This window comes from Lepidochelys olivacea (assembly GCF_965140295.1).
Source record: "Lepidochelys olivacea isolate rLepOli2 genome assembly, chromosome: 7".
NCBI lineage: Eukaryota > Metazoa > Chordata > Testudines > Cheloniidae > Lepidochelys > Lepidochelys olivacea.
Window position 1 is genome coordinate 111,714,525 of NC_140417.1, and position 27,565 is coordinate 111,742,089.

At 39.5% G+C, this 27,565-nt stretch overlaps 1 protein-coding gene across 2 annotated transcripts in view; it reads left to right on the forward strand.

Moving 5' to 3' along the window:
* Window positions 1-27,565, forward strand: part of HSPA12A (heat shock protein family A (Hsp70) member 12A) — a 115,987-nt gene that overhangs the window by 40,332 nt on the left and 48,090 nt on the right. For both annotated transcript variants that reach the window (XM_084633437.1, XM_084633438.1), the window contains exons 2-3: window positions 15,697-15,782; window positions 20,809-20,936. In XM_084633437.1, coding sequence (XP_084489563.1) covers window positions 15,697-15,782; window positions 20,809-20,936 — 214 coding nt within the window. The remainder of the gene's footprint in view (window positions 1-15,696; window positions 15,783-20,808; window positions 20,937-27,565) is intronic.

Genomic DNA, 27,565 nt, shown 5'->3' on the forward strand with positions numbered 1-27,565 from the left:
GTGGAATGCAACTGTCTAGAGTGCCTCATGGAACAGCTGTGCGACAGCTACAACTCCCTGGGCTACTTCCCCATGGCCTCCTCCCAACACCTTCTTTATCCTTACCATAGGACCTTCCTCCTGGTGTCTGATAATGCTTGTACACCTCAGTCCTCCAACAGTATGCGTTCTCACTCTCAGCTCCTAGCGCCTCTTGCTCCTTACACGTGCACCACAAACTAAAGTGAGCTCCTTTTTAAACCCAGGTGCCCTGATTAGCCTGTCTTAATTGATTCTAGCAGCTTCTTGATTGGCTGCAGGTGTTCTAATCAGCCAGTCTGTCTTAATTGTCTCCAGAAAGTTCCTGATTGTTCTGGAACCTTCCCTGTTACCTTACCCAGGGAAAAGGGACCTACTTAACCTGGGGCTAATATATCTGCCTTCTATTACTCTCCTGTAGCCATCCGGCCCGACCCTGTCACACAACCCAGGTTTGCATGGCACTTTATAGACATGGAAAAAAACAAGGTCTTTGTCCTGAAAAGCTTGTAATTTAAGCCATTTGGATGATACGATGGGAGATGGAATGAGGAGAATGAACATCAGGAAACTGCACTAGGAGAGGATAGTTTTACACAGAATCTGGATTCTGTTTCTTTGTGTTTTCTATTTTTGGGAGGGAAAGAGGACGATTTTTATGAAGATATGGGCAAAGGTTTGTTTGCGGGCAAAGGTAGGTTTGTTTTTTATGAAGATGCGGGCAAAGGTAATGCCTGATTGGAGATTATTAGTGCAGGGACGCCAGAAGGAAGCGAGTTTGAGGAAGGAGTTTTCAGGAGGAAAAGGAGGTTGCTTGGTGTGCAGAAAAGGTGCCAGGCATAGGGTACTGTATGACAACAGGTGTGAGTGGGAGATGGCAAAGGAGGAGCGTGATTGTTCTTTTTCATCCAGCCTCCAAGGTGTCACTGGGCTCAATTCTGTGTTCCTTCAAGAAGACAAGATCTCAGAGGGGGTGAAATTCACCTCTGAGCAGCATGCCAATGCAAACCCAGTGGCCCGCTTAAACTCTGATTAAGTTAGCTAGCTACACAAGGTTATCACCCATAGCAAATAATTAAGGTTGTACAAATCCAGAGTTCTTTCTGGTAATGACAATGTAAAACTGAAAAGATCTTGAGAATACTAGATGAAAAAGCACAGATGTGGCTCCCTGGTTGAGTCATAAAAATGATCCGAAGCAGAGTAGTTATAATAAACCGGAAAAGTCATTGGTTCTAGTGAGACAAATTTTATTTGTAGACATTTACTTCAACTGTGCAGATATCTTTGCCTTTAACAAACTATTACTGTACTCTAAATGCTATCAGTGAGATTGCATAGCAGCATTCTGGCTGATTGATTATTATGAAAAGTTAACAGAAAACCTCGATTTGGAATGGTCATTAGCTGGGGCAGTCTCCATGGAAGTGAAAGGTATTGCACTCTTCAAGACACAAGGTGGGAAACCCTGTTGATGTTTAAAATAAAGTACCTTACCCTGTTTTCACTGAAGTTAATAGCAACACGCTCATTGACTGCACTGAAAGCAGAAAGTATTTATTTTTTATGCTGAATATGGGGTTCATTTCATTTATATATTGAAATGTTTTTAAATGTGTTTTTAATTTTTGTATTTCTGTTTCTTTTTGATTTTCCTTTTTTCCTTTCAAAGCCTTTTTGTATCTGCACTAAAATCCTCCAGGCTGTAGATTGTGCCAGGTTGTTGTGACACTTTTTTGTAAGCTTTGACATTTTGTTTTCAGTCTTGTATTTAAGGTGAGGTAGTATCCCAGCAATACTTTACTTCGTTTTTGCCAGCTGTGTTGCTTCCCAAACAGCCATGTAGTAAATCCTGCATTTCCTGTTGTGCAAACATCACTGACAATGTGAAATATGCAGACCACCAAGCTTTTCTTTCAGGAAAATTCTCTAGATAGTTAAAATGAGTCTAAAGAGTTTTGAATTGCACTTTGTACTTACTTTACTGTGAGACCCTATGGTCTAGAGGATTGAGCACTGGACTTGGGAGTTAGGGGTGACTGAGGTTCTGTTCCTGGCACCTTCACTAACCTGCTGTGTGATCATTTGAACTCCATGGGCTTTTGCTCCCACTTTTTAATCTGTCTTGTCTTTTTATGTCTGTCTGTTGTTTTTTGGAACAATTTAATTCCATCACCTGAAGTCTTTGAATGAGATAGGATGTCTTTCTAAAAATATGTTCTATCTAGCTCAGCCAGATATGGGTTTCATGCAGAAGCTACTGGGTCAAATTCTATGGCCTGGGTTATGAAGAAAGTTGCACGAGATGATCATAACGATCCCTTCAGGCTTTAAAATCCACAAAATCTATTTAGATTGTAAATTTTTCAGGGCAAGGCTGGTCTCTCATTATATGTTTGTACAGAACCTCTCACAATGGGGCCTCTCGGCTCTAAGGCAATGCTAAAAATAATAATTGTTTAAAAATCTTTCTGTGTTTGTATTCCTGCTATGGTTTTATCTGGAATAAACAAAGGACATTGTTAAAATTTATATGGAATAAGAAAAGATCAAGAGTGAGTGCAGATGCCTTATACAAATCTATTAAACAGGCTGGACTAGCTGTTCCAAATATTCTGTGGTACTGTCAAGCCAGCCGGTTCAAAGCAGTAGTGGACTGGAGCTTTTTAACCCAGTCAAACACTGGGCCCTTATTGAACAAGAAAATTGGGGCAGTGTAAACATTGCTACGCTAACATAGATTAATAAAAAATCATGCCATCCAGAAATTGATATACCTCCTTTAGCAAAGGCTACTCCATGTGTTTGTGATTGAACTAGAGTTAAGTTCTCTTTCCTCACCAATGACACTCTTGCACTACTGCTTAAGTCATAGAATCATAGAATATCAGGGTTGGAAGGGACTTCAGGAGGTCATCTCGTCCAAACCCCTGCTCAAAGCAGGACCGATCCCCGACTAAATCATCCCAGCCAGGGCTTTGTCAAGCCTGACCTTAAAAACTTCTAGGGAAGGAGATTCCACCACCTCCCTAGGTAACACATTCCAGTGTTTCACCACCCTCGTCGTGAAAAAGTTTTTCCTAATATCCAACCTAAATCTCCCCCATTGCAACTTGAAACCATTACTCCTTGTTCTGTCAGCTGCTACCACTGAGAACAGTCTAGATCCATCCTCTTTGGAACCCCCTTTCAGGTAGTTGAAAGCAGCTATCAAATCCCCCCTCATTCTTCTCTTCTGAAGACTAAACATCCCCAGTTCCCTCAGCCTCTCCTCATAAATCATGTGTTCCAGTCCCCTAATAATTTTTGTTGCCCTCCGCTGGACTCTTTCCAGTTTTTCCACATCCTTCTTGTAGTGTGGGGCCCAAAACTGGACACAGTACTCCAGATGAGGCCTCACCAATGTCGAATAGAGGGGAACGATCACATCCTTCGATCTGCTGGCAATGCCCCTACTTATACATCCCAAAATGCCATTGGCCTTCTTGGCAACAAGGACACACTGTTGACTCATATCCAACTTCTCATCCACTGTAACCCCAGGTCCTTTTCTGCAGAACTGCTGCTGAGCCATTCGGTCCCTAGTCTGTAGCGGTACATTGGATTCTTCCATCCTAAGTGCAGGACTCTGCACTTGTCCTTGTTGAACCTCATCAGATTTCTTTTGGCCCAATCCTCTAATTTGTCTAGGTCCCTCTGTATCCTATCCCTACCCTCCAGCATATCTACCACTCCTCCCAGTTTAGTGTCATCTGCAAACTGGCTGAGGGTGCAATCCACACCATCCTCCAGATCATTTATGAAGATATTGAACAAAACCAGCCCCAGGACCAACCCCTGGGGCACTCCACTTGATACCAGCTGCCAACTAGACATGGAGCCATTGATCACTACCCGTTGAGCCCGACAATCTAGCCAGCTTTCTATCCACCTTATAGTCCATTCATCCAGCCCATACTTCTTTAACTTTCTGGCAAGAATACTGTGGGAGACCCTTGACTTTAGCAAAGCTTTTGACACGAACAACACATCCACTGCTTTCCGTTCATCCACAGAGCCAGTTATCCCGTCATAGAAGGCAGTTAGATTAGTCAGGCATGCCTTGCCCTTGGTGAATCCATGCTGACTGTTCCTGATCACTTTCCTCTCCTCTAAGTGCTTCAGAATTGATTCCTTGAGGACCTGCTCCATGATTTTTCCAGGGACCGAGGTGAGGCTGACTGGCCTGTAGTTCCCAGGATCCTCCTTCTTCCCTTTTTTAAAGATGGGCACTACATTAGCCTTTTTCCAGTCATCTGGGACCTTCCCCGATTGCCATGAGTTTTGAAAGATAATGGCCAATGGCTCTGCAGTCACATCTGCCAACTCCTTTAGCACTCTCGGATGCAGCGCATCCGGCCCCATGGACTTGTGCTCGTCCAGCTTTTCTAAATAGTCCCGAACCACTTCTTTCTCCACAGAGGGCTGGTCACCTCCTCCCCATGCTGTGCTGCCCAGTGCAGTAGTCTGGGAGCTGACCTTGTTCATGAAGACAGAGGCAAAAAAAGCATTGAGTACATTAGTTTTTCCACATCCTCTGTCACGAGGTTGCCTCCCTCATTCAGTAAGGGGCCCACACTTTCCTTGATTTTCTTCTTGTTGTTAACATACCTGAAGAAACCCTTCTTGTTACTCTTAACATCTCTTGCTAGCTGCAACTCCAGGTGTGATTTGGCCTTCCTGATTTCACTCCTGTAAGCCAGAGCAATATTTTTATACTCATCCCTGGTCATTTGTCCAATCTTCCACTTCTTGCAAGCTTCTTTTCTGTATTTAAGAGCAGCAAGGATTTCCTGTTAAGCCAAGCTGGTTGCCTGCCATGTTTACTATTCTTTCTACACATCGGGATGGTTTGTCGATTGTATGTTGCTCAGGAGTATGAAAAAACCACCCCTCTGAGCGACATAACTTACATCGACACCCTTGCAAATAATCCAGGTCTTAAACCAAATCGTGAACCAGAGAGCTTCAGTGCACCTGGTTAGCTAGCTGTTCAGTAGAGGAACTTTTCTGACTTATTTAGAGATGAAAACTAACTTTAACTGGCCCTCTCTCCCCTGGTACCAGTATTTCAAGTCAGGCATTATGTATCTCAACTTTCTAGACAGTTTTTTGTATAAAACAAGTTAACTTTAATAGGAGTTATGGCATTGGGTCAATTAAGAAACAAAAAAATAGTAATTAATTTATATGAAATCTTTGCAAACAACTCTCCTAACAAAAAATGTCCAAATATGACAGTCTAGGTAAAGGACTAGGGCAAATTGCCCCAGAGGAATGGGGTTTGAGCTGGAAAACAGTACCAGCAACCTCAGTCTATAGCATAGTAAAAGAAAATGTCTTTAAGATCCTGTTTTGATGTACTTCACACCACTCAGGTTAAAAGATGTATAGAGATTGAAGGGGATAAATGTGGGAGAAATTGTGGTGAAAGAGAAGCTTTTATGCATATATGGTGGACATGTCCAGGCATTAGAGAGTACTGAGAGGCACTCCATAACCAAATACCACAAATGGTTGGATATCACCAAATGATCCTTTGGTAATCCTCTTCGGGCTCCCTAGCTGAAATGGTCCCAAAACAGAAAAAGAATTAATCCTTGCTGGTAGCTGCTTGGCTACTGGTAGCCTCTCATTGAAAAAGAGAAAAATAGCCCAACCATAGAGGAATGGCTCAAAAAATATGGGAGGTTGTAATAATGGAAAAATTAACATGCCAGTTACATATGCAGCAAAATAGAGGACAGATAGATTCTAAGATATTTGGTTACCTTTTATTTAACACTCAGACAAAGCACATTCACCTACAAAAAAACCAGCACACCTGTTCATTTTTTTAAATATTAATATTTGATAGACAAGCCTGGTCTAGTATTTAGGTGAGTATATAGGGATTTTAGTCAATTTAATAAAATCTCTAGAAATGACATATTATAGACATTGTAATGACTCTGTAACATGGTAACAGCCTGTTAAACAGAAAAATCTGATGGGTATATTCCTGGATAGTGTCTCTTTAAACAAAAGCTAACTGTTTTAACAATTGTTTTAATATGGTACTATAACAGATTGTAATTCTTTGTATTGTATCCAGTGGTTTACTACATGAATACAATCCTGTATACACTTTTTAATAACGTAACTAAAATTTTAGAAATGCAAAAAAGAAATAGAGCAGAATTGATCTTTTTATTAATTCAGAAGTGGGTGTGAGTTTGAGTAGCAGGCATTTGATATGTATGGCTGCCCCTGCAGAATCATGGTGGCTCCAGCTGACTTTGAGGTTCAAACACTGGGACCCACCACCATAGTAGGGGTTTAGATGTTAAGCAAGGTTCTATTAGAGGGACTATGTCACAAGCACCCATCCCCAGTTATTTGTGCTACGACAGTCCAAAGAGTTCCAAATCAATGTAAGTTCCTAGTCGTTCACCCTCCAGGATGTCAGTACTAGGCTTTATAGGCAGGGGTCCTCCTCACAGATCAGGTTCTGGAAGAGCGTGCTGCTCCCATGCTCCGAAGCTTTCTTTATGAAGTATATTTCTAAAAGGACCACAGTAAGAGCATGAATGACTCCATGCTAGTGATCTGATGGAAATCTTGGGATTCTGTCAGTACCTAATACAAATGCCACGTTTGTTTATGTTTTTAAGTTGCTTCTTTACATCTTTGTAAGCTGGTGACGTGAGGCACATTTGATGATGCTCCTAAACCTGTTCTGATTGCAGTATATTGTGCTGGTTAGCAGCACGCCCCACCAGCTGAACTGCTGCTTCCATTTGCCTGGTGAAATTCTTATTCAGAAGCCTTTATGCACTTGAAAAAACTTCAGCTTATCTGTTGTCTAAATTTGAGGTTGTGGGGCACCTCCTACTGGGATTGAATGCCTTGTTATGGCATGCTACTTTGCTGTTGAAATGAGCGATTTCCCCGATATGTGAGGCAGAAAATCTGCCACTGGTGCCTTATGTATTAAAAAAAATGAGATAAAAGGAGAAAACAAGAAGAAATTGAATCTAATAAAGGAGGAAACAATCTGCACATTTGGTTAACATAATTTATACCTAGCATTAGCATCATTTCTATTACTTATGAGTGTAAAGTTGTCAATCATTTTTTTCTTATGGCATTTACAAGCTTACTGCCTTGAATTAATCATCTAGGGGAAAATTCCTAAAGACTTCAGAGATTAAGATAAGTGGAATCCCATCATAGTGAAATGAGAGTCATCTATGTAGAGTTTCATTTATGGAACACTAGAAGATTGACAGATGGCAAAGAAAGAGAATGACACAGTTATGGGTCCTCTAAAATCTATCTTTATGGAGAGTCCTATAGAATGTAATGGACAATTATAGCTTTTTCTCTAGCATTTTATTTATATATTTATTTTTGGTTTGAATCATTCTATATAGTTTAATAGAAAACTATTCTCTAGAAAACTACCATTGTCACATTCTATAGGATGGTTAAAAAAGCCAGTAGAAAGGATATTGTTTTCTATTACATTCTGTAGACTATTAGAATAGTTCCTATAGAATCCTTTTATATTTCCATAGGGCTTTTCTTAAAGGCAAGCACAATATAATCAGGGAGTTAAGGAAGGCACTGGAGAACTCAGGTACAAGAGGTTGGTTAATTCTGAATTTCTTAGCCTTTGTCATTTCCTCTTAGAGCCATATTCTTTTTCTGATGTAGCTTCCATTGGGTACAGTTTGAAAGACAATGAGCAGCGATTCTGAGACTGCGCAGATCCTATGGCTATACCTGTGGTGACTAGCTGTTCTGCAATCAAATACTACAAATAATGAAGCTTTAGTGGGAAGAGTAATACTAGTAACCTCTGCTGCTTTCAACTCCACAAGGTGCTACTGACCCATCTACATGATGCTACTGACCCATCCACATGATACAGCTGTAGTAGATGGCCCAGCACTGAAATGGCTTCGGTCAATCCTCTCCAACAGGTCCCAGAGAATGAGAGATCCTTCCCCTTCCAAAAAGTCCTCACCTTCAGAATTCTACAGGGATCCATCCTGTCTCCATTGTCAGCTTCCACATGAGACCATTTGAAGAGGTGGACAAAGGCCACAGGTTCAACTGACAGTTATATACTAATTGTACCAAGTTGTGTATTTACTTTCCACAGACACAGTTAGTGCCATCAGAATGGAGGAGAAGGAGATCAGAATGCCTACAAGAGATCAGAATGCCTAGAAGAACAGCTGGCTCAAACTGAGGTGATGCTGGTAAAAAAGGGACTATCTAGCTATAACCATGTCTTCCCTCTCCATCTTGCCATTTGTCAAAGAAGTCAAAGCCTCAGGGCCATGTTCAACTCACCATTGAGCCTAGATGTTGAGGTATTAGTAGTGGAAAAAGCCTTCTCCTGCATTCAGCTTGCTAGGAAAATCTTCCTCTAACTCCCAGATGAAGATCTGGCGGTAGTGATCCATGTGACGGTCGCTTTCTGATCAAATTGTTGGAACTTGCTGTGTTTGGGACTGAACAGGGAAACAGTGCAGGGGCTCCAGATTGTGCAGAATGTGGCTGCTCATCTCAGTGGGGTTAGCTGCCATTGACACATCTTTCTTATGTACTGCTCTCTCCGCTGCCTTGGCAGAGGGCTTGGTGCTGCCTGAACTCCAAAGCCATCAGTGGGTCAGGATCCAGCTACATCAGTGGCCACGTCTCTCTTATTTCATCTTTATCTGGCCAGGAGATTGTGAGGTTTTCTTTCAGATGTGGACTTTGCAATTGTCATCTGTACGTTTGTCACCTCAAGATTAAACAACTGCATTGGACTGCACCTTAAGTCAAGTCTAAAACTGATGTTTGTGCAGACTGGTGCATCACTTATCTAGTGGTTTATCTCTCAAGGGACGGACAACACTAGTGCTCTGTGATGTGCATTGGCTTGCATATATTGCATGTATTGCTTTCCAGGTGGAGATTAAGGTGTTGGTTTTATTTGATAAGTGACCTGCATGTCATTCTGCCACTGTTGCAGTCAGCTGAGTTCTCAAGCTAGATACTCTTCAGGATAAAATACAAAGTAAAGACAAGTTGCTTTTTATATGCAGTATGCCTCTAAAGATATAAATATGAATATTAAAAATTTGGCTTCAGTGCATGGGCGAAATAGTCTCCTCTTGTCATGTTCACAGCATACATTGCAAAGATATTAGAGGAAAACATACAGTTGCCTTGCTGGAAGCTTGCAACTTAACACTACTTTATTTCTTAGAATTCAGAACACAGAAGAAACAAAAAGAGAGAGAAACAAAAACAAGCCGCTCCCTAAAACAGAGAAACACAACTCATCCCACCTTACTGTAAGTCGGTTCTTCTTCAGACTGGGTCTGCTAGGCCCTGACCTCACACTTCCCTGTAGAGCCCCCTAGCCTGGAGGCAGGACCAGAATTTAAAGTGAGAGCTTATAATTTTTAGTTTTCAATACACAACACTCCTGAGGAGCTGATACACTGAATTATGATCTGATCAAGTTTAAGGAGTTATGGGATGAATTTTGTAAATAAAAATGAGCAAGAATATAAGGTATTCTTTGCACTGGATGAGGAGGGTAGCAGATACCACACATTTATGGCTTTTCTTCTTTTTTCCTCCTTTCTATCCTGATTCTCTTTCCACAGCTCTTCCATTTTCCGAGCAGTTCCTTTGAGTCTGTGTATTTTCCCATATTATACATCTGTTGTTTTGTTTTCCTTGCACATGTGTGTGTATGCATATTTAGGTGTGTGTATGTATAGGCATGTGTATTTTCTCAAACCATAATAAATGATCAGTAGATATGCAGCACACAGATACCGACAGATAATGTGCTGATTATAATGTGCACATGTGCAGTGTACTTTGCGCACTAAAATGTGGTTGCCAGAGTTTTTGTATCTGAACAAAAATGCAGCCACCATACAAAACATTTTGTGGACTAAAGCAATTTCATTTTGATGACTGTGAGTTAAACACTGCAACTCTAACTCATACAAGTTATGTTGAAGTCCATGGGACTACTCCCATTAAGGAAAATCTGGCCTTTCGTAGAATATCTAAAAAACTGAACATGAGTTTTGGATGATCATCATTTGCAGAGGCACTATGGTATTAATTTGAATACCAGTGTCATCTTCTCAACTCCTGCAGCTGGAAGCTCAAAGGTGGAAGTCCATGCTGCCTGTTAGGTACGTGAAACCTCATTCTCCACCTTGTGTCATCACTTAGTCTCTGCAGTATGAGTCTAAAACAATAAATCCTTCATTGGGTAATATTTTGTACTTGCTTTGCACTGGTGTAAATGACAAACCATGGTGGGAGGCAATGATGGATTGAAGAGTGTATAAATTCTCACTTGGTGTGAACAGGGCATCCATATTTCCCCTGTATTGTACTGGGAACAGACAAATGATCACTTGTTGCAACTAATAATCACGGCTGCCCTCGTGTTTATGTTACCTGGGTAGGATTGTGAAGAAATGCAGTTTAAAGTTTGGTATGCGCTAGTTTTGAAGGTAATAGTGAAACATTCTGTTAAGACAGTCCCTGTGGGTGCTTTGTGAGCCTTTGATACACAATATATTCCTGGGATTGGTAAAGTAAATTTCACCCAGTCCTCTAAGACATGAGAACTGTTACTGCATCAGCAGCAGAGCTCTTAATGTTAGAGTGGAAGTTCCAAAGGATTTGCAATGGGATGTGGAGTCACCCTTCCCTCTATGGAGGGGAGAAATTGCGGTGCAATCAGTTAACTGTTACATGTAAAGAGCTGTTAATTTCTCACAAAGGGTCGAGCTCTTCGTCCCCAGCTCTCCTAGATGCACAGATGGGCAAATTTCATTTTAAAAGTTAAACTGTTGAGGGTTTATAAGAGCAAGCAAATAAGCTCCAACTTTGTGGGTTCTGTAACTCAGCCATGCTCAGATGCATTGCTCTCAAATTTCACAAAACAAAAATTATTCCGAAGCACAGACTTTTTGTGTGTCAGGCTTTGCCCTGGAGGACATTTTTATCCTAGAGTAATAATCCTTGGGAAACAGAAGTTTAAAATTGGTAAAATGGATTGGCTCCTTCCCATATGAAGTACACTCAAGTACTTCGGGAATTTTGGTGAAAGGGTGTGATGATTTAAATGCACTAAGATATAGTCTATAATAAGAGCTCTCATTTTTATGGGCTACAGTCATTCGTTTATTCATTTATTTATTTTTATTGTTGCTTGAGCCTTCTCCTCCCATGGATGCTTTAAACTTCCATTTTCATATTATAGTACTGAGAGAATCTATAGTGCTGCTTTCCTTCTGTTGTATCTTTTGCTCTTTAAACAAAACAAAACAATGAAGAAACCACCCGGGCACTGTTGAGTCCAACAGCCTGGTTTACTTCATATACACAGACGTGCAAGGCCTAGCTATGCACATACTGCTGTTCTGACTGGTTTCTGGTGGCTTTGAAAACATGGAACACCGTGAGCACCGTTCATGGGCTCACAGACTATTTAAAGAAATACTATCCTATTACTATAGATTACACCTTCCATTTTGTCTCTCCCACATGCAGAGTAGGATATTATTGTTAATGTAATGGCAGCCATCTGGCTTTTCCAGTGGAGGAATAATGGCTTGATTCATCAGAGAAACATAAATTGCCAGACTGGATCAGACCCATGGTCCATGTGGTACAGTATCCAGTCTTTGCCAACCCCAGCACTGGATGCTTCAGAACAAGATGCAAACAGCCAGGCATTAGGCAACTGTGGGACAGTCTGTCCTCAACATTAGGTCTCCTCCTAATCCCTAAATCGGAGACATTGACTTAAACCTTGAAGCATGAGATTTAATATCCAAAATATGTTATCAATAGCTGCTATAACTCTTGATAGTCTCATTCATCATGAGCTGTCATTTCTATGTAGATTCTCCTTTATAAAAAAAGTTCACATTCTATGCGCATTTGGCTTTCCGAGTTTTACCCAGATTTTGAAGCAGTGGAACAAAATGTGGCAATTATAATAAGAAATAGATGTGCAACAGTAGTGGAGTTAATGAAGTTGGTAGATGTTAAAGCATCATGTGAGGCACTCTGGCTTCCAAATCCTTTAACAAAATCACTTGTTGATGTTTCTGGAAACTCAGAAATTTCACTGATATAATCAAATCAGTTTCTAAATAGTTTGAGTTAAATCTATGCAAATCACTTGTGTCAATGTTCTTAACTAATTTTGAGAGGTTAAGACTGATAAAACTTAATTGAGTTCAGTCACTCTGTAACTGAGTTTAAAATGTCCACGCAAGAAGGTTGCACCAATTTAACTAAATTTATTTTTATTTTAAATGTTAATAGTTTGTTTCGGGGACTTGTAGTATTCCAGATTTCAGTCTGGACCTATGACCAGACTCTTGCAACTGCCTTAGGTAAACAATTTACAAGCTATCAGTGATTAAATATTTGTTTATCATTTGTTACAGCCACTAGATGTCTGTGTGCTATGTAGTGTGATAAAGGATATGGTCCCTGATAAACAAGGGAGATGAAGCTGGAACTTGAACTGTGTGAATGTCTGTTTGCTTCGGTCTATAATTTAACATTTTCTTTTTATAAATATCCCATTTAAAAGGACTGTTATTCTATATATCATGACACTATCTAGAATAAAGGTTTTTTTAATGGAGAAAACACCCATCCCTCACCCCCCAACTTCTGGCTTCATCTTTTCTTGCAGCCTAAACCATATGGCCTGTAACTCTTCTTAAGCACCTCCTCTTCCTGCTCCCCGTTTCTTTGCAAGAACTCTCAATCTGGGTTCTGTGACTACAAAACACATTCCCAAATACTCGAACCTTCCTAAGCTTTCACTGTCTTTTCTGCTATTGGGACTAGACTTGTAAAATTATGCCACAATCTTTTCCCCAAAAGGACAGTATGAGGTTAACATTGTAAAAATAAAACATGCACACCCCAATATATTTTAAAACATTTTAGGAGGGGCCTTTTGATAGATGAAATCTTGTGCTACAAAGTTCCTATATATAATTAATCATTCACTGGTTAGCAAATCATTTCTGTTCTACTAATGAAAACACTTACCATTAATCCAAAGATGAATGGAGTGTAAGAGGCTAGATTCCTGCAGCCTCTTTCTATAAACACGTTTTCTGCCTCTCAGTATCATCAGCTGCATTCATTCATTCGCATGGGAACTCTCTGGTAATATCAGTGCCACTTTGTTATGTCATAACTCAGATTATTAAAGTTTTCCTCGTCATTGCAAACAGCTTGTCAGTAGCATTAGGAAATGTCATCAAATTATTTACACTGTGTGTAAATGTCATAATGAAACTGCTGCCTGCAACAAAATTAGAATGGCTCTTTATGCTGCACTTACAAAATAAATAGTAAGTTTCGACTAAAAGTTCAGTTTGCTATATTAGAGCTGAGTCCTGCAAGGTGGTTCCGGGCTCTGGAATTCTCTCCCTCTCTTGGTCCAGTAAAGCCCAAGGCTCAGTATAATGTTTCTCCATTTACTCAGGTATTTGCCAACACGTGGTGCTGGTAGGATGAATCAGTGTGGTCATCATAGGGGACTTGATCTGTTTTTGTTTGTGTGTGTTTTTAAACATGTTAGATGCAGTGGTGGGTTTATTTTTGCAGGTTTAAAGTGACCAAGGGCCTAATTTTTCAGCAATCCTGAGCGCTTGCAGTTCCCATTTACTTTAACTGGAGTGGTGGGTGCTTGGCAGGTCTGTAGATCAGGTCCTTAGAAAAACATTCTAAAGAGCATTCTGTGGCTGAGACTCGTGGACAATTGATTTTAAACATTTTGGTAAATGAAAGTATATAAATCAATTTCTCTCTATTGTACACATTTTTCTACCGTAAACTATTGCAGCACCCTATTCTCAGCTCGGCATTTTTTATTAGATAATACATTTATATCTGTGTATATATTCCCCCATTTATATACTTCTTGGACCAAATTATTTCTGCTGAAACTACATTGACTTGAATGGAGTTACATCAAGCATGAATTTGCCCCATGGTGAGTGCATCAAAAGGTTACTTATCGATTGCTCTCTGGGAAACAAAGGAAGCTGTATACTCTCTCAGGATTTTCTTTGTTTCACACAAGGCACACACAGTAAGAGTCTGTGATTGAGCATATGCACGGAATGTAGATCACTAAAACTGAGGAATTTGGACAGGTAAGGATAAGAGGTAGCAACACGGAGAAATGTTAGAAACACATAGCCAACAGCTGAAAAGAATATTTTGTTTCCTATGAAGTCAACATCCTAAAGACCATTCACGTCAGGGAAAGACTCGCACTGACTGACTTCAAAGGGTATTGGATCAGTCATGAAGTATCAAAAGACCTTAAGAGGAACATGGACGTTCCGCTAATTCCTTCCCACTTTTGCCAGAACATGCCCCTTTCAGGTCTAACACAAACACATACAAGTATGTATTGCAAGATGCACGTGTTTTGGAACAAAGTGGAATTTATACCGATGAATAAAGTGGCTGATACAATCATCAAATATAGATATATTTTAACCAGCCTGAGAGGTGCTGTCCTAATCTGAGAGCAGAAATTTGGCCTTTACCCTCTTTTGTTCTCTACCACAAGTGAACTGACACTGTACACTTTTAGCTCTGAGAGTGAGGGTAAGAATATTTAATGATTTTTTTTAAATAGTGTATTTCGGTATTTATGCAAAGTACTTGATATTCTGCTTGTCAAGTAAGATTTTAAATGTATGCAAAGCCAAAGAATTCTTTTATCATTCATTAATGGTGCTTTCTTGCCTCCCAGTTGGGAATGCTACTGCAGCACTACCAACAGCTGTACCACGTGTTTCACTGTGGATGTATTAAAGAGAAGAAACTGAGCAGTGGGAAAGTTTAATAATAAATGCTCATGACAGAGTAATTGCAATTTGCTTCTACGGAATTGTCAAATTGATTTAAACTGCTCTTTTACTATTGAAATTAGTCTTTTTTGATCTCACATCTTGTGTTCATCTTCTGCGTTTGCAGGAATTCTCAAGTTTTAACCGTAAGCTCTTGGTGGAAGTGTACATAGTATCAGCTCTTTATGTCTGCTGGGACTTCTGAATAATGTTAGGAAGCCTTCAGAAATGATGCATAATATGGGAGGGCGCTCAACCAGGAAGCTCAAATAAACTTTCAAAACCAAAATCACAACTTTGTAAACTGTGGTATCAGTGGAGATACTAGAAGCGACTATTCAGTTTAAGGCTTGCTATACCAGATTACTTACGGGATTTGGATGAACGCTGTGCATTCGTCAGAAGATTCAAATAATAAATAAGCTGTCAGTACAGCCTCCACCTGACTTGGAATACATGTCAACTAGCAAATCTTCAAAAGAACCAGCAATATTTTTAATAGTTTATAAAACCAAAATAATATATCATAATTATTAAGAGAGCCTGGTTTTATAGAATTTACCTTCTTTATGGTTGCTTTAATGGTAGGATTGTCACAATAGACAAACTGTGCACTGGTAGAGAGAGCAAACTACTCTATACTAACCTACTTATTCTGCTGCATAGACATTTTTATATGTTCCAGTTGCTGAAGAGTTTTCTTTCCATTTTCTTTCAGATGCAGTTTCCACACCTGCTTACTCATCCCCAGCTAAAAGTTTAGGAGACCCAGGAATAACACCATTGTCTCCATCGCATATTGCGGTAAGAAATATAGGGTATATGTTGTACAGTGCATTGACATTATTTTCTCCTGCCTGTCCCGCCTATAAGAACTCAGGACTCCTGACTCCTCAGTCTCCTGGACATCAGTTACAGAACTCACGGCTTATATGCAGAAAGTTAAAGGAGCAATTCCACTAGCTCAGGAAGTACAGATAAAGAATGAACTCCTGGCCCCATTGAAGTCAATGGGAGTTTTGTCATGTACTCCAGTGGGGCCAGAATTCCATACAAAATATATAAGGACAGATGTAGAGGAAAGTGACACTCATCTGCATAAGCCGGTCCAATGCCGCTCTACAAAACAATCCCTTCTATCCCCACCTTTGTCATTCTCTTGCTGTCTGATCTTGGGCAATCACTGAAATATTCCCCGTTCTCTGAAACGTGACTATAAAATAATAGGATCTCAACACATATGCATCACTCTCTCTGTCCTCTTTCTCTCTCTCTCTGTCTTCTTTTCTCATCACAAAGAAAAATAAAACATTTACAGTTGCCTAAGGGGAACACCCAAAGAGGTCACAAAAAGTCCCATTAAAGGATGCTTCTTTAACCTATCTTAACTCCCCCTCCCCTCCAGTTCCACACGCACAAATCACATTAATTTCTTTGACATACTCCACCCCTTATCGCTAAGCCCCAGGGATGGCCAACACAAGCACAGTAGAACCTCAGAGTTACGAACACCTCATGAATGGAGGTTGTTCATAACTCTCAAATGTTCGTAACTCTGAACAAATCCTTATGGTGGTTCTTTTAAAAGTTTACAACTGGACATTGACTTCATACAGCTTTGAAACTTTACTATGTAGAAGAAAAATGCTGCTTTTAACCATTTTAATTTAAATGAAACAAGCACAGATACAGTTTCTACCTTGTCAAATCTTTTTTTAAACGTTCCCTTAATTTTTTTAGTAGTTTACATTTAACACAGTACTGTATTGTATTTGGGTTTTGTTTTCGTCTCTGCTGCTGCTTGATTACATATTTCCGGTTCCTAATGCGTCCGTAACTCCGGTGTTCATAACTGTGAGGTTCTACCGTAACACAATGCACGTTCTACTCACAAAACAGTGGTGCTCAGAATGTGTCATTGCCATTGTAGAATCCCTTCCCCAGCTTCACCAGGCTTTGCACATCAAGTTCAAAGCTGTTTATCCTTACCTTAAGGTTTTTCACCGCTCAGCCCCTGCTTAGATTTCTGCATTCATTTCCTCGTCCCCTCACTCAGTCCAACTCTCCCACCCTTTGCCTCTTTCTCCAACTCATGACCTCATGCCGTGTTCTGCACTGCTCCTTAAACTTGGAACTCCCTCTCTCTTCTTGATTATCAAGCAGCCACCTATCTCTTTAGTGATATCTCTCCTGTGAATGCACTACTCCTGCAAAGCCTTTTAATGGTGCACCAGTGAAGTGTATAATTAGAGAAATCAAGGATAAGAATCCTCAAAGTTTGAGATTAGTCCTTCATCAGGTCATCCCTGGTGTGGCGCTTTTCTGTTTTCTCTGTTGTAAATAGGAAGCCCTTTGAGGCAGGGTCTATAGTCCTTTAGTTATTTACAGCACAGAGTATACTGACACTGCTCTGTAAAATGTAAAGGGGTTGTCCAGGTAGAGTCATGTGGGGGAATGTCCTTTTCTAGACTAAGAAGGCATAATTTTATAGAAGGGAAGATCAGTGTGTGAACTGAGTAATACATTTTCCAGAATGCCCAACCCTCATCAGCCCTATGCAGCCAGCAGTGATTCCGAACAACTCTCTGAAAATATCCAGATGCCTGATACTCAGTTTATCCACCAAATCTTCATGTTTCTGAACTCCAGGACCTTACTCCTCATCACCAATCTCCAACAAGTCTTGGCACGTAGGTGGCCCTTAAGGGAGTCAGTTAGTAGGATCCAGGGGCTTCAATGAAAGAAGGAATGGTGGGTCTGAATATCTACTGAATGTGGAGACCCCTGAATCTCCAAATAACAGCCTGTTTGCCCATCCCTGTTTCAGGGTGGGTAAAAGCCAATTTAAATCAAATCAATCACATTTTAATAAAAATAAATCTAATTTAAATAAAAATATTTTGTATTTAAATTAAATTCAGGGTTGTTTATTTTTTACAGTAAACTATTGAAAATTAATTTTGAAATTGACAATCTAGGTTAGGGCCTGAATTTATTATAATCTGTTAAAATCATTTAAATTAAATACAAATAATAATATTAAGCAGTACATGTATGTTGCCAAGTTTTAAAGAAAGTCAAAATACTGAACTGTTGGAAGTTGCTGGCTAAGCATCTGAACTCATGGTTTGTTTGAAGTGCTAACCCAGCTTTTTGACAGCAGTAACCTCTTCTGCAGGCTGAGAGAGAATGTTTCCTTCATCGCTGTTTGTTCAGCTAGTTCAGTGACTAGTTCATTCAAAGCTAAGAAACCAAGTGGGAATTGAAAAAGCTTGTTTTTCTCTTCTAGTATATGAATAAAAACTGAGTAGGAGAGCTACTATTTTGAAGGACATTGTGACCAGAAATAATCAGTTCAATTCACTAACTACAGATAATACTTCCTTTGTTTACTAAATCAGTTCGTTTTAAATGCAAAATGTGTTTTGATAAACTTTTTTTCTTATGTATTCAGTAGTTTTATATAATCCAAAAAATAAAATTCTGTTTTTGAGCATTTTTAATTAAATCTTAATTTCCACCCAAATAGAACGCAACTCAGATCACAAGTATAAAATCATCATCAAGTAAATAAATCGTTCACCATTTTCTAACATAATAAAAATGTAAAAATTAAGAATTTGAATAAATGTAGGTTATGCTATCTAACTGCATTTAAAAATGTGTATGGATCTAGCGTGTCCTCCTGGTTAGCACTGCATTTCACGTAAAGGCTATTTTTATTTGCAAATCAACATGTTTTAATGGTTACCAGCCAATGGGAATCAACCTTTCTTTAGGAAAATAACTAAAACGTACAAATGCAAAACATGATTAAAATTGATTATTTAAATTAAGGTTTCCTGCTTGTTGATTGAACTCATAACTAAAATTGGTGATTTAAATTGCTTTGATTTAAATCAATCCACCCACCCTTATCAAATGAGGTATTTAGAGCCTCATTTGATAAGAGGCCAAATGTTTCCATGTTTTGTGCATGAGTTGGTTAGTTCCTCATTCCATTTGGCTTTTGATGATGTGTAAGGGGCAAAGGGTGTAGAAAGTTTACATCACAGTTAAGGAACCATGCATCTGTATTTGGGCTAAATCTCTTTAAGCTTGTCCCTTCAGACAGTTTAGTAAGGTATCGTTTGCTGTATACATTTTGTTAATTATGCTGTAGCTTGCAACTACAGTTTACTGTGACAATTGCCTTGCCCCTTGCAGTCAGATGTAAAGGGCTGATAAAATTGTTACTGAGAGTAGCACAGTACACAAAAAGGTGATTAGTATAAGAGTGTTTATGTTCTGGTGTGTTTACTATGACTCTCCCAGTGGAAGTTGTGTGATATCCTCTCAGTATGTGCAATGGTGGGTTTGCAGACAAGAGAATATGTGGACGGAACTGGGGCATAAGCTAACTTCTACATTTTCAGAAGTGACTAGTGATTTTGGGTGCTCAACTGGAGACACTTTTAAGAGGCCTAATTTTCAGAGAGTGGGTGTTTTAGGAGTATCTGAAGTTAGGCACCCAAAATGACTAGTCAGTTTTGAAAATTTAGGACAAGAACTTCTGTGGGTGGCCACCTTCCAGGTTTTTTAAGCTGAACAATCTAATTGATTGTGTCTCTTTAAAATGTAATAAAAACATAAGCTGTGTCTATAAACTGTTTTGACACCCTTCAAAGGAAGGCACTAATAAGTGCAAGGTGTGAATTTCATAGTTAAGGTTGAATTAAGTTTTGCATTTTGTATACAATACAGTATATTTCCATATCCATGGTGGCAAAATCCATGGCCAAATGGTAGAACTATGTGATACAGGGTAGAAACATACAATGAGTAAAATTTTATCATAGACCTCGCTTATACTCTGTTCATTAATCTGTTTCTGCCAGGATTTATTCCATCAGTCCAGCTCCCTGAGCAGCTTCAAATAGATGCCTTTTTCTTTAAAAAAATATCAAACCGCCACACAAATATTTCTTCCTATTTCCTACAAAACGACAGTGGTCCAGGGCCCGGAACAAGCAATATTCAGCTTCATGTCAATAACTAGTTAAAGGCCTGATATTTCATGAGTGCACAAAGCTAGAAATGGGGGCTGTATGCCAGAGAAAAGGGGAGAATCTTGGTTTTCCTGTGGGACCCTCAGCAGTTTAAAGACATTTTTAGAGATGTTTTCAATTCATTAGTTTAAAATTTTCTCTCCTCTGAGTCCTGTCAAACTAAACTGATTGTAACTAAGGCCCATGGATTTACAGGCAGAAGGATATTAGAATTAGTCCTAATACAATCTCCAGAATGTTTCCAGAATAGGTTTTCCAAAAAAGATGCAGCAATATATGATGCTGTGGTGCGGTAGAAAGCTTTACTGGCAGGTATTGGGTTGGCCTGCACACCTTCCTGCTGGCTTCACCATTTCTGAGCAGTCTTACTTGTGCTTATATACCTTTTATAATTTACTATGTATTCCATGTATGGTATCACTATCATGTATTCCATATATGATACACAGAGGTATAACATGTTTTTCAGCTAATACATTTCTAAAAGTTTGGTAGCTAGCCGTGTAGGTCTCAGCTGTTACTGGAAGTGAACACGAAAGGATTTCTGATTCATTTGGATTTGTGTGAAAGGTACCAGAATTAACTGTTAGTTTGGTTGTACATTGCATTTCCGTGCCCATTAAGGGATATAGACTACTGACATGGTTCTGGGGGACCGCACTTTTCTGCAGGAGACAGATGAATGCTTTGCTGCAGTTCAGAGCCACTGAAAAGTAGGACAGATTACAATTCCTTCTCTAAACAGTGACTCAAAATCTGTTCTGTTTCTGTTATTTTAACAGAAGGACTCTGATACAAATGACGCTGTAGAGCAGTCATTCCTTGTTGTTGTGGCTATTGATTTTGGCACGACATCCAGTGGCTACGCCTACAGCTTCACCAAGGAGCCAGAATGTATTCATGTAATGAGGTAAGGGCTGCATTGCAGCATTGAGCTCTTGATGGTGACAGTTTGTACTATCTGCAGTTGCTACATCTGAGGTCAGCATGGGTTTGGAATGACTGGATTTGTATACAGCCACCAATGCGAAAACCCCCTTTCATGGTGTAAATTTCTCCTATGTCCCTATCTTATTTTAATTGCTTTAATAATAAACATAAACATGTTCTCTGTGAGTCTTATTGCTCAGGTTTATAAAATGGTGTGAATTAAAGGAGGAATCTGCTGGCAAAGTATACAGAAGCATTCAGGGAGCAGTTATAACTGTGGCGGTCGTGACTTTGTTATCCATGTGCATTTCTCTGTTAGGCACTTTGGGATAATGGTAGTTCCAAAAGTGCCTAATAGAGAAATCACTGCACATGGGGTGGGTGCAAGGCCCTTGTCCTTTTGCCTCATATCATACAGAATTTGGCAGGTACAAGCTGGCATATTTGCACATCTTATTATTTAGAAACCTTGGATAAAAATTTCCGAGGTCCCTAATTCCCATTTTCAAAATAGACCGAGATACCTAGGAGCTTGTCACTTTTGAAAATGTGACTTAGGATCCTAAGTCACTTAGGACCAGATTTTCCAAGGTGTTCAGCACCCACAGTTGGAGACAGATTTTCAGAAATGCTCAGCTCCCAATTAGGCATCTAAATTAAGAGGCCAGATTTGCAAAAATGCTCAGCTGGATGCCTTTGAAGATCTGGTCACTAGGCTCTTTTGAAAATTTTACTCCTCATCTCTCCACATTGCAGAATGATATGGGGGAGAGGGGGTTAAGAGAGCTAAGAACAATGATGGTTATTGCTATGGGTGTCCTTAAATATTTTCAAACTGAAGAGAAGCATTTAGGCTGAAATACCATTGCTTTATGATGCTCTAATTAAATTTTAAGAAATGGTGCAGTTTGCAGTTCTGAGCAGTAGGTGGACCCTAACTGAAATAAGTAGGAGAAAGTTGTGCATATTCATTTAAAGGGGAAAGTTTACCTCTCCTAGCATCTCAGTAGGAGGTAGTGAACAGAGAGAGAGAAGGTTCCACCAGGGAAGTAGAGTGGCTGTGACCCTCTGTGATAAACAGCAAGGAATCAACCCAGTTACAGTGACCACTGAACACCACAACTTACTTAAAAGTGGGGAAAGTCTAGAAAAATAAGACACACCTTAAGATGCCCCTTCTGCTGAAGGTGCAAGGAGGCAAACGGCATAAAGTTAGCTATGCCAGGGATTCCCCAATATCCCTGGACTCCCTCTTCCCCTGTTATGGCAGCTTTCCATCTGGAGCAGGGCAAAGGGGATCTGGTCTTCTCAAGCTAATGGTGCATCCGTAAGTCAAGTAATGTAGCTGTCTAAGGTACGTTACCTAAATTATTCCTGCATATAGTTGTGTACACAACATTTTTTTGACTGCAGTTATTTGCACCCACAAATTGTTGGTTCAAAAACAGAGGCTAGTGTATGAAGATTTGGACCATTTAAATTTGTTACTTTGGGAGGGGTGCATAAACCCGTGGTAATGTTATGTTAAGGTTGTTAAGCACTCAAAAGTCAGAAAATGTAAAAGTGAAGCTTAACTCTACCACTTATATGCATGTATGCATACAAAATACCTGTTAGTTATGTGATTACATATTGTTTCTCAAATAATATAATGTAATACAGCTTTTTCCCCTGCGAATTTGATACGTATGCATCTAGTAATGTGATCAAAATATAAAGACTACTGTGATGGATACACAAAAGGAAAAGAGCACTGGAAAATGAGCTCCTTAGGAAAAGTTTTGTGTTTTCTTTTTTCATTGCCCATAATTCAAAATTGACTTCAGTCTTACTAAAAATATCTTTCTTTAAAGAAAAGAAAAGATAAATTATACCCTTGTGTAGAGAACAAATTATGGGAAATTTCAGCCCAAAAGGTGAATGGTTTGGAAAGTTGAGTGTATGAAAATATTAACTGTAGCAATCACTTTTGTCATGAGGCAAATTACTATTCATCCTTCTGGAAGTCTGAAAATTGGAGTAAAAAGGACTACAGTGCTACTAACCAAATGAGACATGCTGTAATTCTTCTAAGCAGAGAAACTATCTGTGGACAGTCCTGATTGTGCAGTCAACGTCTGTGGTCAGTTTATAAAAAGCCTTTCTGCCCCACTCATCAAGGGTCCTTCAAGAAACCCACAATGCAATTCATGAAAAGGTACTTGGTGCTACCAGTTGGAGACAGGTAGATACCAAGCACCACAGAGATGTATGGGAGGCAGAATTGGACCCATATTCATAGTAAGTTTGCATATCCATTTTTGACAGTAAATTAGTTTTTAAATGAAAAATTAAATTCTTGATTTTAATTGTTAAAATAGGGGATCTGGATGCAATACTGGAAGAAACGGCATTTCTGAGATTGTACTTTAGTGATCCCAAACTTTGCTATTGACAGGGCCATTCTTACAAAGCCGTAGCACAGTGGTGCCTCTGGCCCACCACTGCTTAACATCTTAAACTAAGCCTGTAACATACTGTGGAAATTTTAGGTAGTGACACCATCCAAACTTTTAGATCCAACATTTGACCTGTAGTATCTTAAGTACTCAACCTGCATTTGGATCCACACCCTGTACTTGTGCAGAGCCCAGTTAAAAGCATAGGGCTTCATACAGCTGCAGAGGTCTGCCAGTGCAGATGTTATTGCAGCGTTAGACAATCAAAAAGTAGTTGCAGTACAATTGATGGAAAATACTCTCCAAATCTTAAATATCACTTTACCACTCACTTGCTGAGAAATTATTTGGTATAGAACCTAGACAAAACCAATGCCAACAAAGGGAACAACATGCTGTTATGGTGACTTGGATATGTGTAGACATTATTTTAGATGCTAGTGCAAAACAAGGAGTAAAGGAAGAAGCCATGTTTCTTTCAAGCTAGAAAGAATTTTTTTTTAAAGTTTACCGAATTGGAAGGATAAAATTTGAAGGAAAATAAATGTGGTACCCACATTTCCAGTGTGGCATAACTAGCGCCTTAATAACAAGAACAATTACAAAAATTACTGACTCTTACATGCTTTTACCCATGAAGTTGTGTTCAGAAAGTGCATGAAATATGCTCTTGGCAGTAACACACAACTATAGATTTCTATTTTCATTGTCTCTTAATTACTATAGAGAATTTGGGGGAAAGTGTTTCATGATCCTGTTCCAGCTATAACGTGTTTATGAAATTATGAAGTTCAGTGAAAAAACATAATTTTAAAAGGTTAAGAAGTTTGACAACCAGTAGTTCAGAGGGCATTAAGAAGCTCAAAATATTTACATAATTAGGGTTACATGTAATATAATTTATAAATATTTGAGCACAGGAAATGTCACTTCCAACTGAACTTCCAACATTCTTGAGAATGTTTACATTAAAATGTAGCACACCAGTGATACATTGTCGTCTTTCCTTGCTAAGAAATCTTGGTTCTCTGCCTAACATTGATCCTTTCCAGACACTTGGATTTCTGGTTACCTTCTAACAAAGCTGCTTTTCTGTAAAATGTCTCAAAGTAGTATCGTTTTGATTTTCAACTACAAATTCCTCCTTTGGTACAAGAGCAGACCACAAGGTTTCAGTGATATAGATTACTAGGCTACTGGATCTCAGCAGCATTGTAGCATGCTATATGCATGGGAAATATAATCTGCAGGCAAACCAAGATGATCATTTTGACTCCAGTTGTTATTTGTTGTAAGCGCCAGTACTTGCAAACAAAGAAAAACTTCTAGGAACTGATCCAGCAAAGCACTTAAAGCATGTGCTTAATTTTAAGTATGTAAGTAGTCCCATTGACTTCAGTGCTTCGAATTCAGCATGTGCTTAAGTTCTTTGCTAGATCAGTATCTAATTTACCTTGATTGCATAGTTTTAGTTTTGGTTTTACCAGTTACAGTACTTCATGTCTGTAAAGTCCCATTAACTCCTCAGTGTTTCTGTCAAGATATTTGTAAGGTCCTTACCGTAATCCATGTCATGGGTTAGGAAGAAATATCTTGCATACTCTGAAGAATACCTATGGACTGATAGTGATTTACACAAAGCTCTAAATATTTAGGCTGATGCTTAAATAACAGATACTTGAATTTGTCTAAGTATTTTATGGGGGGAGACACAAATTCATAGGAAAATGGATGCAATTTTAAAACAAATGTTAGGTGCATGATCTCCCCTGGGTCCACACATGGAACTACTTCCATTGATGCCCATGGGAATTCCACACATGGAGGAGAAGAGAATGTCCTCTTGCCTCAGTGTTGCCAGTGTACTACTTCTGCTGTCAAGAATCTTGTTTCTTTGATTAAGTTTCTGCTCTAGATCCACTCCCCCCCTCACTGCCAGGATCACTCCCTTAACTGCATCTTTGTCAGCCCGATGCACGTGTAGAGAAAAAGCAATCATGTGATCTTAACAGTAACCATTGTTCTCCCTCTTCCTACCAACCCTCCCTTTGTCTCTCGTTGCCCCTTGTAAAGTAGGGACAGATCCTCTGCTTCTGAAAACTGGCTCTGCTATCGTCAATGGAGCTACGCCAGTTTAGCCTGCTGAGGATCTGGCCTGTTATGTCTAAACTAAAGCAAAGATCCTGCAATGAGGTCTGCATGGACCGATCCCTAGCCCCTCTCCAGCTCCCCTGATGTCAAGGGACATTTCATACATGGAGGTAGAATACTATTACTTTGCATTTATATTGTGCTTTTCATACATGCATCTCAAGGTATGTTATATAAAGGAAGGTGAGCATTATTACCCGCACTTTGCAGACGGGCTAATTTAGATGCAAAGAGGATAAGTGATGTGCCTAAAGGGGTTGAAATCCTCACACCATTGAAGTTAATGGCAAGCTCCCATTATAAGCTTCCACAGAGCCAGAAATTTCCTCTGTGAGTCAGTGGCAGAATCATGAGTAGAACACAGGTAACCTAACTCAGTCCCCAGGACCACAGCTTCCCTTCTCTAGAAGAGAATAGATGCCATACGAGTCTTTTTAAAGGCCTGTATTATTATTAAAACTAAAGTCAAACTTCCCATTATATTTATTTATTGCGGCTTGTATGTCTGAGCAGAGGTGTACATTGAGATTTTTAAAGCTGCCTGAGGGATTTGGAGGCCAGATTTCCATTAGAAGTAATTGGGAATTGTGCATTTAAATCACCTAGGTAACTTTGGAAATCTCAGCCGTAATGGAGTGACGTGTTGGGCTGCCAGGTTTAGCTGCAGCTTAAGTGCATTCAGTCTAGAAAAAGGCATAATCTACCTGTCCATAAAGAAAATAAACAGGGCCATCATTATCTAGCTCCTGAGTACATTTTCTATTAATGGAACTTTCCGGAAATTACTCAGCATGAATCATTGAGGATTCCTTCTCCAAATGATACCGATCTGCTTCCCTGGATTTATATCTGATGTGTGGGACTTCAACATTTTGGTTGAAAAGTCTTTTCTGTTCATTTGCAACTCGTATAAAATATATACAATAGGTAAAACAAAGCATGCTAAATTTAATATGCTATCTTATATGCAGAGGAAGTAGCTCGGCCTGTAGTTAACATTGCCCAAAACTCCTATTATAAGACCCTGTTCCCAGTGGCTTATAACTTTGCCAAATGCTAACTGTTCAGGCTGAAATTTTCCATATCATGTCTGCCTCAAGCTGGATTTTAGCCCAATCCAGCAAAAATAGTTCAGCTGCCTCAGAGGATGAGAGTGAGGGAAAATATGTTGTTTTGCCATGTTAAAAGAAATTTACAACTTTTTGGTTGAAATCTCTAGTGTCCCCATGCTTTGGAACTGGGACTTGAAAATTCGCAGCAGGGAAAGCCTTGGTGTCAGGGATGTGCCTTTTTCTGTCCCCCTGAAAATTTGCCCAAATTTGGCTAATTATAAGATTCTGAACAGTCTTGGTTTACACTTGCTCAGTAGAGATGGCTTAGAATTCAGTAGCTAAATTCTCCAAAGATTCTATCTACAGTCCCCTCATAGCCCCTGTGTGTGACTGGATTGCACCTGTATTGCTTCCCCATAAAGCAGATGCACATGCTTCATCCTGGGCCTGCAGGGGCTGAACAGGACTTCCCTTTAAATTTTCCTCTAAGTTGCTGGGGGCTGATGTAGTGCCAGGCACAGGAACTGAGAGCAAGGAAACTGTCTCTCTTGTGCTCTCAATGTTCCCTAAAGCTGACCAGTCTGATCAGACAGTCTAGTCTGGTGCTTGATGGATGAGGAGAAGAAGAAAGGCAGAGAGACAATTGTAGAAGAGAGGTTTAGTCAGAAGTGTTTGCAGTCCCTGTATGCATAGCATTGACACACAGTACTGCTGATTCTTCTGAAAGGGAGAGGCTTTCTTTACATAACCATAAAATTACACAGAAAAAACCAACATTATGGTCACAAAGTCATGCACTCAAAAATTAGGAAATGCCAGAAATAAGGTTGCTTGTGCAACCTCAAATTGGACTCCTTGTGTGTATGCGTTATGATTATGACTGCTTGAAAATTTTCCACTTAAACTGTTTTTTGACTGAAAATTGAGTGTTTAGCTAAACGAAATCTAAAATATTTCTTCTCAAAACC